Genomic DNA, 15,723 nt, shown 5'->3' on the forward strand with positions numbered 1-15,723 from the left:
AATAAATACTAATTAGGTTATATAATGATGGTCATTATTTAACAAGTCTACTCTGTATGTGATACAAACGCTGTGTAGACTCTCGCTTTCTCTCTTTCTCTTGATTTTACTTCTGAGCAATTTTTGTGGAAAGAATGATAATTATGTAGTTAGAGGTTTTTGGAATTCAGAAGTAAAAAAAAAGACACTTGGTACCAGAGAAAGGTGGCTGGTTGTAGAAGATGATATTATTTAACAGTCTTTCAAAATCTTTGTATATTGTTTCTTGACGGTTTTTTTGTTTGTTTGAAATAACTGCCTGTGTAATGATACCGAGAGATGGAATAACCATGTTTGTAATGTTATAAATTGAAATGATTCTTTGTAATGATATAGAAGGCTGGAATGACTGTCTTTGTAATGATGTAGAGGGTTGGATTTGATTTGATCCCTAATCCATACAACATCTGTCTATCTCCCTTCTACCATGTTTTGATCTGCATTCACCATCTCCATCTATTTCCCTCCCACTCAATCTTCCAGGTTCCCAAATCTGAAGCACAAAAACAAGAAGCAATGGAATGGCATTATGGTGATCTAACACAGGCCAGTTACCGAACCCAGGTGGCTGGAGGGGTAGTTTGTAAAATTGCTCAGGAGGTCAGTTCAAATTTTATTATTATTTTATGTTTGACTTTTGCTTTGCATTTGTACAAGTTGGCTCCAAGTCTCACCCAGAGACCTCAAGAGACAGTGTTTGTTTTAAAATTTGAGATTACATAGACAGTATTTTACATAGGATATGGGCAGTTCCCATGAACACTATCTTTTGAATTTCTGCCATTTTGGGGTTTCCTGGTATCTGAGCTAGGTAGCAATCCCCCCATTGCTATCATCTAATATTTCAATTCTGCAGAATGGAATACCAAAATAAATCTAGTAATTGCTTGAGAAATTAGCAGAAACACAGCTTCTAAAATATGTTAAATGTAGATTCGATGCCTTGTCATGTCAACAACCGACCAGCAAGAAATATGTTGCTGTTGTTTTATTGTTGTTTCAACCATTTATTTATTGGAAAATTACCTTTTCAATATGTGACCAATGATGTTACATATTTCTGTCTAAATAACGTGGGAATATACAAGAAATTTCTTTATTAAATGTTGTTGTTGTAAACTTTCAAAAGCAACAAAGTTGTTTTCTAGTTGTTTCATAATATCTAATTACACAGACAAACCCTGACGAGTTAAGTGGAAGTGCTGATAGTGATGATAATGTCTCCGGCCGAGGTACCCCAGCTTGCCATCTCGCAGCTCACAAGTCTGGTTATGCTGTCAAGCAGGGAGCTGTGGTAAGTTCATCCGAAATGTAAACATGTCATCTTATCAATTTCAAAACCTTTCTGTGACAGCAGGACTTGTGTGTGTGTGTGTGTGTGTGTGTGTGTGTGTGTGTGTCATCATCATCATCGTTTAACGTCCGTTTTCCATGCTGGCATGGGTTGGACGGTTCGACTGGGGTCTGGGAAGCCAGGAGGCTGCACCAGGCTCCAGTCTGATCTGGCAATGTTTCTACAGCTGGATGCCCTTCCTAATGCCCCACACTCTGAGAGTGTGGTGGGTGCTTTTTACATGCCACTGGCACTGGAGCCAGAGGGGGCTGGCATTGACCATGATTGGATCTGTCAAGCAGTCCAACTCATACCAGCATGGAAAATGGATGTTAAATGATGATGCTGATGATGATTATTATTATTATTATTATTATTATTATTATTTTCCTAATCTCTTTAGCGGAAAAGCTGGAAACGGAGGTTTTTTGTACTCACAGATCAAGGAATTTCATACTATCAATCAGAACAAGTAAGTTTTTAATTATTTTCTGTAATTAGGAATTTGTCTTTTTTTTTTATTGTTTGTAATTTAAGAGTTTTTTTCAGTATTCTTTTAACTATTCTTCTTGTGGTGAGTAAAGGCACTTTATTGTATGTGTTCAAGTTCTGCCTAGATAGACTTTACCATTCTTCTTTCTACTGATGATAAAATAATGTACCAGTCATATACTAGTGTTGATACAATTAATGCAACCGTCCCCACTTCAAAAATCTGCAGCCTTGGGCTAATCTTGGCAGTGGATGGACAGAATTAGTAAGGTTCCAGGAAAAGATACCTTGTGGATTTTGTTGTGGCCCTATTGTGGAAAGTAAATGTTTTAAGATTTGGGAAAATTCTCTCCAGAAAGAGAATCTTCAACCAGATTCAAATCTGAGTCTTATAAGATGTTATCCTTGTATTTAAGATGCAACCCTTGTGTCTAAAACATGACATTTGTTGTATCTAGACCCTTACTATGTCTTAAGACAAAACCCTTGCTGTGTACATGTGGAAACTCTTGCTGCATCCAAGATGTGATCTTTGCTGCATCTGAGGCAAGACCCTTGTTGTGTCCAAGGTGAGACCCTTGTTGCCTCTATATTGATACATCACTACCAGGTTTAATATTAAAAGTCAGTGTGTTGGTGCAAACTGTAGGAAACTGGACTTCAGTGCTTGGAAGTATTTAGTTTTATCTCTCCCTGTTCTGACTTCAGTAAAATGATGACCCCTTATAAGCCAGTACAGTCCACTGACCATACCTGTTCCTCTGTAAACACTTCTGACAAATCAAATAGCTATAAAAAACAAACAAACAACTGATTTATGTTGTTGCTATTGATCCAGCTTATCTTTTACTATATTACCAAATATATCCTTTCTTTTGTAGGGTATTATTTGAGATGTTTCACTGCCATTTCTAGCTAGATCAAGTGAATGCATAGAGGCTTCCTTGTTCAGGTAGTCAAATAACTGAAATGATATTGTGGTAGTTGTGAGGTATTGGGAGTGGGGGGTGGGGTGGAAGGATAGGGTCTAAGCAGAGAGACCCTTCTGGGGCTGATAAAATAAAGTACCAGTTAAATACTGGTGTTAATACAATAAACAACTACTATTTTGGTTTTATGACTATATTCGAAATAATTATAATAGTTTGCTTTTATTACCATATTATCTGTGTGTGTGTAATAAACAGAAAACTGTATCTTGTGTGGCATTTATTATTCCTGATATTGTTCCTCCATAAATATCTCTTTAACTTCTCTTCTCTTGCCATTTCTTTCAGTCACTGTCTCCAATACGAACAATACCTAAAAATAATCTACTAGAAGTTAAAAAGTCAATTGCGTAAGTAGACACATTGTCTCTTCTTGTCTCCATTGATCTTCTACTGCACCCTTCACTCTCTCACTCCCCGCTTCTTCCTCTCTCACTCCCCTCTTCTTCCCCTCTCACTCCCCTCTTCTTCCCCTCTCACTCCCCTCTTCTTCCTCTCTCACTCTCCGCTTCTCTGTTACTCTTTCTCTCTTATATATTGTGATTCCGTATTTCTATGTGTGAGAGAGACTTTTCACATTGTCACCATTATCTGGTCAACTGTATTCATCAGTGAATAAAAACAGGTTTATCAAATAATCGCTTAACATGAATGATGCAGTGGAGAAAGAAAAGCCATTGGATTTGGTTAAAAGAGACAATGAGCAAAGGCTTGAAGAATATTGAGCAAAACCTAGGGACCAATTGATCTAACGAGCAGGGCCTCATCTCAGTGAGTGGGTCTGGTGTGTATTGAGAGGAAGGCCCTGAAATGGCACACATTCTCTCTTAATGACCCCCATAACGTGTACTAGCACCCAATATGTGGAGCTTTCAACTGGTAACACTTGCAGCTGCAAGTTGTTTGCAAATAATAACGATCATGATGAAAGGCTTTGTTTTGAGTTCAAATCCAACTGAGGCTAACTTCATGCTTCATCCTTCTGGAGGTGGGTAGGTGGGGGGTCAATAAAATAAAATACCAGTCAGATACTGAGGTCAATCTAATCCTGCCCACCACCTTTCACAAAACTTGCTGACCATCTGCTTAAATTAGAAACAATTATTATTGTTATTTTTTGTAATTTGTTCCAGGACACACCTTGACAGAGATAACCTATTTGAAATAATTACCTCAAAGAGAACATTCTATGTCCAGGTAAGTGACCAACTGACCAGACTGCTTTACTATCCATTTAGATCAGCACTAACCAAAATAAAATAAAAATATGAAAACAAATTTTCTTAGAGAAGAGTCAGTCATTAAAGGAGCTTCTGGATGGTGGCTTAATATGCTAAAAATAGCAGCTAAATGTCAAAGATGTATCAGAAAAACTGATATTCTGTCAGTTATCAAGGTTTCCTGTGGATGTGATGAATGGGACAGCCTGCTTGCGAAATGAATGTGTAAGTGGCTGAGTACTCCACAGACATGAGAAACTTTAATGTAGTTCTCAGGGAGATTCAGCATGACACAGAGTGTGACGAGGCTGGCCCCTTTGAAATACAGGTACAACTCATTTTTACCAGCTGAGTAAACTGGAGCAATGTGAAATAAAGTGTCTTGCTCAAAGACAGAACGTGCTGCTGGGAATTGAACTCCTGACCTTACAATCATGAGTTAAGCATCTTCATATATTAGATAATGTGTTCCTAGATACACTCTGCATGAAAAAATTGCAATATATACATGATGTCTGTGACTTAAAGACGAACACTTCTTATTTAGAACCAACTAATTATTCTGGCGAAAAGAAGATAAGACCAACAAGTTGTTTTCGTAATTCCTGATGCCACTAGAATATGGAACCAATAATTGTTTGATGACAATCTAGCACCTCAAGAATATGAGACTGACAAATTGTTTTCATGGCACCACAAAATATAGGGACCAATAATTGTTTTGGTAATTGTTGATACAAGAACAGGACTTACAAGTTGGTCTGTTGATTCTTGGCATCACAATAAATTGGCAAACCAACAAGAAATCTTTTACAAGGTCCTCCCTCGATTTGTTAGGAATTGCAGCTAAATCCTTTAGCATCTTGGTGGGGTGGGCACATTGGATAATGTAGTTGAAGACATAGTAAAGCAGGCCAGATGGTCATGACTGTTATTGGTCATGGCTGACCTAGGGCTAAACAGCAACAACTAACCCTTAAAAAGGGGTTATCGAGATATTTTCTTCATGTGATGTGGATTTCTCTCCTCCATTTTCGTTCTCAGGCAGATTCTCCAACAGATATGAGCAGCTGGATTGATGCGATACAAAAACTCCTTAAAACTATTAAATGTGAAGAACGAAAGGTAAGACAACTTTTTTAGGCACCACTACCATTTATCAAAACACATAACCTAAGGTGTGTGTGTGTGTGTGTGTGTGTGTGTGTGTATTAAGAAGGGTATAGAAGGGCTGTAGGGGGACATCTAAAGAAACAACCCCCGTCTGTATACTTACTCCAGTCAGCATCCAACCAAAGCTGTTCTACCATTTTCCCTCCCTTTTCATTCCTTTAAGAATTTCTGATTTAAAACTTAGTTTTAGTAGATTCTGTTTTTATTCTTAAGACGTAGGAATTGTTTTCTGCTCTTAAGTGACATGTAAACAAGTTTTGCTTTTGTGGAAAGTCATTCACTTCTTGCTGTGGAATCACAATCGGAAACATTCGTTGCCTTGTTTCCTTTTTTAATTCTTTCAGACACCACCACCACCACCACCACCACCACCACCACCACCACCACCACCGTTGTCACCATTGCATTTGCACCCATCATCGTCATCACCACATTTCTCCCCACTCCATTATCATAATTAGCATCACATTCGTCATCACTGCATTCATCATTACAGTTATCATTACCACCACATTCATGCCCCCATTATCATCATTACATTCATCACCATCATATTCACACCTGTCATCATCATTACCCCATTCATTGTCGTCATCATAATCATCATCAATATATCCACCACCACCACCAATGCTTCTAAAAGATTAAAGAAAATAAATACATTTTGTCTCCACTGTTTAGTTATTACTTAACTGCAATCATTATCATCGTCATCACTATTATTAATTTATTCAACAATTAACAGGAAATTTAGTTAAGACATTTTCTCTCTCTCTCTGCAACCCACCTATTCCCTTCTATCCCCTACCTGGACCAATCTTCTACTAATTAATAGTTTATTTAGCGGATATTTTATTATTTAGATGTTTGTGAAGTCATTAGTGAGAAAACTCTGCCCATGCAGATGGACGCAACATAAACCTGTCTTTGCCACAAACAAACACACAGAAATTCCATTGGAAATATCAGTCAAATCTCCATCAATATCACACCCTACATAATAAGAGGAAGGACACTTTGTGTATCTAGGACTACATTATTGATTGTCTGATAATATGATGGGATGGCTGCAGTTGGATTGTCTTTGATCATAAGTCCTGAGCTGGCAACAAACCAATACAGACATGACCACCCATGGAGACGAAGCAAATAAATGCGTAAAACGGCTTTGGAAATAGTTTTGCTCTTCTTTATTTGAACAAAACAACAAATTTGATTTGTTTTGTTTTTCTTTGTATGTTTTATTTGTTATTTCAGCTTTCCACGACTAAATTAACAGCCACGTCTGGCTTGTGGTCATTATTCCTGTTTTACTTTTAACACAAGTCTTTAAAATGGTAACTTAAATTAATTTTTGAGGAGAATAAGTGTGGCTGTGTGGTTAGGAACCCTGCTTCCCAACCATGTGGTTATTGGGTTCAGTACTGCTGGGTGGAACCATGAGCAAGTGTTATATATTTATGGTCCCCAGCTGACCAAATCCTTGTGAGTAGATTTGGCAGGTGGAAGCTGTAAGTTTGACTCAGGGTCAGCAATTTTAAAGGGTAGGTTCAGGTTTATTATGTTAAACCCCAATATTCAAAGATAATAATAATAATAATAATAGAAAAACCCTATCAATTTAGATATTTGTGTTGTATGATATGGAGGTATTTCTTTACTGCTCTCACCACTTCCCCTTGCCAAGCTTTCAGTTATATTTCAACATCTCTTGACCGTCACTGGCCGTAGGACACTGCATGTGTCCCAGCAAGTGACTGCAGGACACTGCTGTGTCCCAGCAAGTGACTGCATCAAACATGCAGATCAACAACTAACAATGCAATTCTGTTAATTTCATTGTGCAGTGATTCCCTTCTGTTTTCTATTTTCAGTCTATGCAAGATGGCAGTAATAAAACTCCAAATTATGATATGGAAGTTGTCTATCCGAAGGGCCAGTGGGTATGAACACAATCCTCCACAAAGCATGAACCTCTTTTATCTGTCTGTAAATGGTGAATTCAGCCTGGCCAAAATCTTGTCTTTGCCTAGCATTCAATCCTTTCTCCTCTCTAAAACTGCATCTTCCTTTCAGCATGTTGCTTTTTATCTTTTTCTTTTAAATTTTTATAATTTTTATAATTTTTGTATAATTTTCTCATCTGTATTGTTGCCAGCAACACGCAGGTCCTCAAAACCTTGCTTGCTCTTCGTTTTTCCTTCATGTGCATAAACATATATACTTACATAAACACATGCATAACACATATACATAGTTATATATACTTACACACATGCATATACATACTGTATTTGATGGTATATAAGACATGCTTTTTCCTAAAAAAAAAAAATTCTTTTAAATCACCTCAGATCCTATATGCTTAGTCAAGCCTACAATACATACTTTAACCCTTAATCAGCCATAATCATCCCAAATATTCTACCTGTTTTAGGCTCAAATAGGCCAGATTTGGCCCCTTACACTTACCCTACACTGTTGTTCTAAAAATAACCATGTCATTAAAATTTCGAGGCTATGAGATAATCCAGGATTAATTCAAAACAATGAATAAATAAGGATTATATTTGACAGAGTAATCTGAATGTAGAAAGGGTTAATGCAATGGAAAACACTTCTTGATTTGTACGTCTGGAATCGGTCTTAGTTCAATATATCCGTGTGTCTTTTATGCTATCAAATACATACAAACAAAAACACATCTTTGCCTTAGCAGCAATGTCAAAAATGGACAAAAGAACTTAAAATACATTATACATACATTTACTCACCAATATATAGTCACCCATGTATACATCTGTAATAAGGTTTATATAATGTTATACCCCTATTGCTTACATATATACACACACATGCATAATACGTGTACACAAATGTCAGTTTTTAACTTTTTAAAATAAATTTTAATAAAATAAAACAAACTTGAGAGTTGTATTTGTGTGGCAAGTGAGTTGATCTGAGAATGTTTGAAACTGAAGGAATTACATCATGGAAGAACTATTTTAAATGTTTAAGACAACACACAGAAAGAAATTCTTAAATTCTTTTACATTTAATTTTCTGTAAGTATCAAAAAATTTCATCACACCACTGTGACCAGGTCCATGATACAATTTGTATGAGGAAAATTTTGATACCAAGAAATAAATGGAAAGCAAATTTAATAAATTTTGCATGTATCTTTTTTTAATATGGTTAAAATGTTTCTTTCATGATGCAATTATAAAATAAATAAACTAAAAAAAAAAAAAAAAAACTTAAATAGGTCTCCTGCTGTAAATTTTCTATAAAAATGGAAAAAGATGTGATTTCAAGAATAAACAATTTTATTCCTTCAGCAAAAATGATATTTTTACAGATGGAGGCTTTGAGATCAACACAGAAATACACCATCTAATAGCAGTAAACAGAGGAACATGTTGGCACAACCATTCCAACATATTCCTCTAATTTACTACCATTATATATATGTTATGTGATTTGACTATAATATATACATTCTCTGAGTGGTTGGCGTTAGGAAGGGCATCCAGCTGTAGAAACTCTGCCAAATCAGACTGGAGCCTGGTGTTGCCATCCGGTTTCACCAGTCCTCAGTCAAATCGTCCAACCCATGCTAGCATGGAAAGCGGACGTTAAACGATGATGATGATGATGATGATGATATACATTATATGATTCTATGTTGTTATTTTTAAGACGGTCACTCCCTGCATAAATATTTTACACTTGCACACACACACACACACACACACACACACAGCACTATGCAATCAGGATGCTTGACAAAGTATGACAATCTTCCTCTCCAACATTCCACCCACCCACACACATTCATACACACAACTGTTAGCTAATGAGAAAGCTTCTACTGAGTTGCTGAACCTTCTTGAAATAGCAGCCAAAACTTTTCCTCAAACTGTAGCAGCTTGAAAAAAAGATATATTTATAAAATTAAACAGAGGAGAAAACAAATTCAAAGGCCGATGTATCTATTCCTTTGATCCATATTAACGAAATCTCCATGGTATACAAAGTACATACATAGATGCATTCATCTATATGATATATAAAAAATTTCTAAGAATTTATAAATGCATACATATACATGAAAATTTATAAAAATTCATACACATATAGGAATTTATAAACACATAAAAATTCATAAATATATAAAAAATGTAAGTCCATAAATGTACTTGGGAAGTCTGAATGTTCGAATTCGAATCAATGAAGTGGATGATAAAACGGATGTAAAATGATTCATAAGGAGTCTGGAACATGTATAAGATCTATGTATAAAGTCTTATGGCCGTTTTGAAAAGATATAGGTTGCCATTTTCATAGAGGACCCTTCCTCGTCACCAGTCACTATTCGGTCCAAAAAAGGCTCATTTGTGAGATGTGACTGCAAAGAACACACATTCACTCTCTGCATGTGATTAGACTAGGAAAGTCTGTGAGGAACCCATTGACCCAATTTGCTGACTTTTCCAATGACACACAGGTATTGATGAATGGTTGAATGACCAAATGCCAGCTTCTCTGCGAGTTACAATGGGATTTTGTTCCACCAGGGTTAGCAGGACATCCTCGTCGAGCATTACAGACCTTCCAGGATGAGGGTCGTCTTCTAGGCTGTAGTTTCCGTCTCGGAATTTCCGGAGCCACCCATGACACTGGCTTATGCTTAATGTCTGATCCCCATATACTGCATTAATATTCCTTGCACCATCCTTTGCATTGGTGACTTTACTGAACTCATAAAGTAAAATATGTTGAATATGTTCCTTTGTCCAGTACCAGATCGATCCTAAAATCTAATTAGTTCATGCCAGTCACGAGGCCAAACATCCCTGAAAGTTTCATCCAAATCCATCCAGTGGTTCTTGAGATATCTCATCCACGGACGAACAAACAAACAAACACAACTGAAAACAACACCTCCGCCTTCGTTAATAATGGTCTCAAATTTTGGCACAAGACCAGCAATTTTAGGGGTGGGGTAAGTTGATTACATCAACCCCAGTGTTCAGCTGGTCCTTATTTCATCGACCCTGAAAGGATGAAAGGCAAAGTCGACCTCAGAACATAAAGTCGGAAGAAATGGCACTAAGCACTTTTTTCCGGTGTGGTAACGTTTCTGCCAACTCAAATAATAAATATTAAAGTATGACAAACACACGAATACATTACGTTCAGCAGTATAGGATATGAACAAATATCTGTAATACACTGGGGAAGACAGAGTCAACTGTAGAAGTACTTTTCTCACTGAAAAGAAATCAGTTTTAGAATAGAAATGGTATTGAGAAGAATGGACTGCATGGAAACTTCTTAAAACGTTTCATTTAATTACCATTGTTAATTCCATCAAGGAAGGCATGAATGTTACTTAATCACATTCTCTTTAAAAGATGAAGCTTATCCATTAGAAATGTAAATACAAAGCTTAAAATTCAAAATTGAAATAAATTTTAATTTTAAATTTCATACAATTCATATTATATTTTAAGGTTCTTAATTCTAAAATTCAAAATATTACATTTAAATTTTAGATTCAAAATGTCATATTTAAATTTTTAATTTCTGGAATTAGAAATTTAAAACAAGAAACTTGGAATTTTATAGATTAGGTATATTTTTTAAATATCTTTATTGTGTTGTTATATTTTCAAAGTGAACAAGTTTCGAGTGGAACAAAACAAAAATAATGTCAGTTTATATTGAATTGCTTTTGACATTTCCTGAAGAATTCTCAGAGTTCTTAAGACATTAGTCTCAAAAATTCTCCAAGTGAACATCACCACTTGTTGACATTTACCAATTATGGAACAACAAAAACAGTAAGGTGGCACTTAAATGCTAGATATAGCAGCCAAAGTTTGCTAAAATCACATCTTATCTTGATTGAGATAACAAAGGTTTAATCAGTATTATTAAAACCATTGCCAATTTGGGTGGCCGAGTGGTTAGGTTGTTGTATATAAGAGAATTTTATTCTAACAACTTTTCTCCATTTTTAACTAAATTGATGAGTTTTATGGGACTTCTTTCCATAAATTCATCATATATATATATATATGCCTGAGGAAGGACATAAATATAAAATAAGGTGGAGAAAATAGTACTCGACTACCAGAGGTAGAGTAATATGCTTTATTATTATTAAAGCTGCAAAGACATCACAAAACTGTTACTCAGAGTTTCATGTTTCCGTTTGTTGGACAGTTTTGTGATGTTTTTGCAGATTCAATAAAAAAAGAATATATATATATATATATATACACACACACACACAATATTGCATACTCTCTTGTATTAGCTATAATCATTGCTACTGTGTGCGTGTTTGGAGTAATTGACACAATAACATTTCACCTTTGAAACAAACTGAAATCAACGAAAAGTGATTCTCTATTTCAACAAAAACAAAGAGAAATATATAGAAAACAACAACAAAAGAAGAAATTAGAAAATGCCATTTTTACATCTTTCACGGAATTTCCTTAGAAACCACAAGTCATCATTTCCACAGCAACAACATCAGCAACAAACATTTTTTCTTTTGTTTTTGCCATTTTTTTGCATGGTGATTTTCTAGAATGCTTTGCAATGTCTTCAAAGAGAAATCCCTGATTTCATGCCAACTTCCTCCAATATTTCCAGTAACAGAAACTAGTATTTTGTGCCATAACTTGCTGCTTTTATTTCCACGCCAACCATCTACCACCACTACCCCAATTTACCATTCCTTGTAGCAAGCATGAAGTTAAATCATCTTCCCTGTTTGCATCTGGTCTACTAATTAAGCTCTTTTGATTGTGCCTGAGTTTATTATTATTATTATTATTAGTTTTTTACTTGTTTGTTTTTTTTTCTTTTCCCATTTATCCTTGCTTCCCCCCCTTTACCGCCCCCCGTCCCTATGATTTTATCAACTGTATCACTGTCTCGACGACCAGACCACACTTTTGTTGTTTTCCAGTGATGCCACAAACCACTGGCTCAGAAGGCAGGCCACCACCTCCCCTCGAACAGAATGCCAGTCTGTGACAGGGTTATCCAGTTGCAGCCAAGTGAGACGTAGGCAGTGAGTGTGGCGGAAGATCTGTGAAAATTAGAGTGGAATGAAAGTGGAGGGGAGAGGGTCTACGAGCTGAGGGAGTGGACGGGCTTTTGAAAGTAACATGTGATGTCAGTTGCAATGCCACTTGGTGATGAGACATGTAGCATTGAATGTGGGAGATCTGTGGGGAGAAATGAATCTGAAGTAATGTTAACCTCTGGGATAGGTGGCTGGGGGGGAGTAAAATCACCAGACCATGTGATGTAGATGAGTTGGCTGTGTTAGTGTGTATACATATATACACACACATATATACACACATATACGAAGGGCTGCTGAAAAGTTCCTGGTTGTAAGAGTATTGTGAAAGGCCTGACTGGAGGCCCAACCTTCAAGTTCTTTTTGCAAGGCTTAGAAAAACTGAAGGATCGCTGCAATAAGTGTGTGACTCTGAGAGGGGAATATGTTGAATAAAATCATAATTGACTGATTCTCCTGTATTTTCTTTTATCCAAAGCCAGGGACTTTTCAGCACTCCCTCATACGTACACACATCCACAAGCACACACATCTCATTCTATTCAGTAATTTCATTTATAACACAAACTCACCCCCGCTTGACCCCTCAGCCTCAGTTCCAAGACTGTTGCTTATAATCATCAATTTACCAGTTTCAGAATCTCTCTTCATGTTGGTGCCGAGAAAGTGAATCTAACCAACAACAACAACATCAGCCGTCCACCACTGAGGTTACGGGTGGGTAAGTTGCTGGTTGCACAAACACCTCCATCTCCCCCCACCACCACACTCACGTTTTCAGCTGTTGCACTCATTAATCTCCTCTACATAATTACTGTGTCTTCCAATTAAAATTTCTTCAGTTCTGACACAGGTCCACAGACATTGCCAGCAAAACAGAAGTGTGGGAGGCAGGGAGCTGGGAACACACCTACAAGGGAACAAAGGTATGGCTGTGTAATGAAGTTTACCCCACAACAAAGTGGATTTGAGTTCAATCTCACTGCGTGGTACCTTGGACAAAGGTCTGCTTCTTTAGATTCAGGTTGACCAGTGCTTAGTGAATGGAATTTGGTGGACAGAAGCTGTGGAGGTCCATTGTAGATAGCATCATTCAATGTCCACTTTTCTGTGCTTGCATTTGTTAAGATGGAATGTGTTGAGGCAAATGTTTCTATAGCTGGATGCTCTTTCTGTCACCAACCCTCGTCTGTTTCCAATCAAAGGCTATCGTTTGACAGAAAACTAATTTCCATAAATGATTTATATATATATATATATATTTTTTTTATTATTATTTTTAAGTTTCTGAATATCTTAAGTATTTATTCAATCTCAATTTTAAGAGAATTTAGACTATCAGCCAATATCAAAGATATGATATTTTGAATAGATGAACATAAGTGAACATAAGTAAACATAGGTGAACACACATATTACACATTAATGTATTTTCGAACAAATAATTAACAGGAACAATTTTTGCTTCAGCATGCTAGAACTTGCATGATTTTTGCTTTTTTGTTTGTTCGTTTGCTTGTATTGGGTTCTTTCTAAAGATATGGCTTTATCTCCTCCTCCTCCTCTTCATCAATGAAACTAATTATCATTACTATTATTGCTCTTTAGATACTAAGTTCAAATCCTGGCAAAATCTACTTAGCATCTCATTCTTTTTCTAATTAATAAAATAAAGTACCGCCTAACTACTGGGGTTCATGTCCATCTAATTGACTCTGCTTTGTCTCCCAAACATTTCTAGACTTAATAATTATGTTAGAAAGGCAGTGCGCTGGCAGAAACGTTACTCCAAGGTCGACTTTACCTTTCATCCTTTTGGGGGTTGATGAAATAAATATCAGTTGAACCCTGGGGTTGATGTAGTTGACTATCTCATACCCAACAAAAGTTCAGGTCTTGTATCTATAGCAGCAGAAAAGACTATTACCTTATTTTAGTAAGACTTCAGGTCTTAACCAGTCACATACTGGGGGCTCTTCATCAAGTCATGTGACCCATGTACCTTTAGCAGGATTTCTACAGTTCCAAGTTTTTGTCTATTTTTGTAAAGTTACAATATTAGACATTATATTTAGCTTGGAGATGTGTTGCAAACTTGGTAGGAACAAAGCCAACAGCTCCAATTACTATTGGCACGGCTTTAGTTCTTGAGTTCCACATTCTTGAAATTTCCAAACTGAACACTCAATATTTATCAATTTTTTTTTCTCAAACTCTTTGCCATACTGTGGGTATCTGGGGTAGCTACATTTGAAATGTCATATTTTTGCATTGCTTTTCTAAGCCATAAAACTCCCCAGTTAATGGTACTGTATCACTCAATCTGTTTGGATTTTAAACTCCCAAAACAGTTTTTGTAAGATTATTATTATTATTATAGTGACGGATTGGCCGAACCATTAGCATGTCAGATAAAAAAGCTAAGTGGTATTTCTTCCAGTGTTTTTTACATTGTGTTCAAATCCCACCAAAGTCACATTGCCTGTTGCCCTTTCAGGGTCAATGAAGTACCAATCACATATTAAGGTTGATGTAATCAACTTGTCCCCTCCCTTCAAAATTGCTGGTCTTGTACCATTATTATTATTTTTATTATTATTATTATTAGTAGTAGTAGTAGTAGGGCAGCAGATTGACAGAATCAGCAGGGTACCAGACCAAATGCCTTATATATAATGATCAGTCCCAACCTATTTCATCTCTAGCTGGGGTCACCTTTACCCATCAAATACTCCAGTGAATATAGTCAACAGTTCCTTTCATCAAAATTTGGTGGGGATTTCCAATATTAAAAAACCATCATAACATTAAATATCAAGACAACTTATTAATACTACATTTTAGCATAAATTATTAGAATATAAATTATTACTATTTTAATATTATCAATAAATATTACTATTAATTTTATTAAATTGTTATTGTAATTTATAATTTTAATATTATGAGCATTGCTATTATTTTATTAAATATTTTTGATATCAAGACCTGTCCTGTTTTACCATTAGATATTATCATCATTATTGATATTATTATTATCAAATATTACGAAGACTGAGTTGGCAGAATTGTTAGCACGCTGGGCAAAATGCTTAGCAGAATTTTGTTCAAATCCCACCAATGTCAGCTTTGTCTTTCATACCAGCTAAGCAGGGGGGGGGGGGGGGGGTCAAACCCTTCTCTTCAAATTGCTGACCTTGTACCAAAGATTGAAACCATTATTTCTCTTATTGTCATCACAAAATATTACAATTCTGCTTCTTCTTATTATTATTATTATATAAACTATCAACAGTTTATTACAATTCCCATTGAGCTGTCTCATAACAAGGCAGCCCCCTTTTTCATTCTTTATATATTTCATTT

The 15,723-nt window shown here is 36.0% G+C and overlaps 1 protein-coding gene and 1 long non-coding RNA gene across 5 annotated transcripts in view; one reads left to right on the forward strand and one right to left on the reverse strand.

Moving 5' to 3' along the window:
* Window positions 1–15,723, forward strand: part of LOC106871497 (pleckstrin homology domain-containing family A member 2) — a 146,785-nt gene that overhangs the window by 127,778 nt on the left and 3,284 nt on the right. For 3 of the 4 annotated variants that reach the window (XM_014917984.3, XM_014917992.3, XM_052974460.2), the window contains exons 7-14: window positions 523–639; window positions 1,214–1,333; window positions 1,776–1,844; window positions 3,142–3,203; window positions 3,987–4,050; window positions 5,118–5,198; window positions 7,121–7,189; window positions 12,990–13,078. In XM_014917984.3, coding sequence (XP_014773470.1) covers window positions 523–639; window positions 1,214–1,333; window positions 1,776–1,844; window positions 3,142–3,203; window positions 3,987–4,050; window positions 5,118–5,198; window positions 7,121–7,189; window positions 12,990–13,078 — 671 coding nt within the window. The remainder of the gene's footprint in view (window positions 1–522; window positions 640–1,213; window positions 1,334–1,775; window positions 1,845–3,141; window positions 3,204–3,986; window positions 4,051–5,117; window positions 5,199–7,120; window positions 7,190–12,989; window positions 13,079–15,723) is intronic. The other variant, XM_014918002.3, reaches the window with a different exon arrangement.
* LOC128249890 (uncharacterized) overlaps window positions 1–15,723 on the reverse strand; it is a 113,534-nt gene that overhangs the window by 66,466 nt on the left and 31,345 nt on the right. The window lies entirely within an intron of this gene.

The sequence above is a fragment of the Octopus bimaculoides genome, chromosome 18 (genome assembly GCF_046866305.1).
Source record: "Octopus bimaculoides isolate indiv1 chromosome 18, ASM4686630v1, whole genome shotgun sequence".
Classification (NCBI taxonomy): domain Eukaryota; kingdom Metazoa; phylum Mollusca; class Cephalopoda; order Octopoda; family Octopodidae; genus Octopus; species Octopus bimaculoides.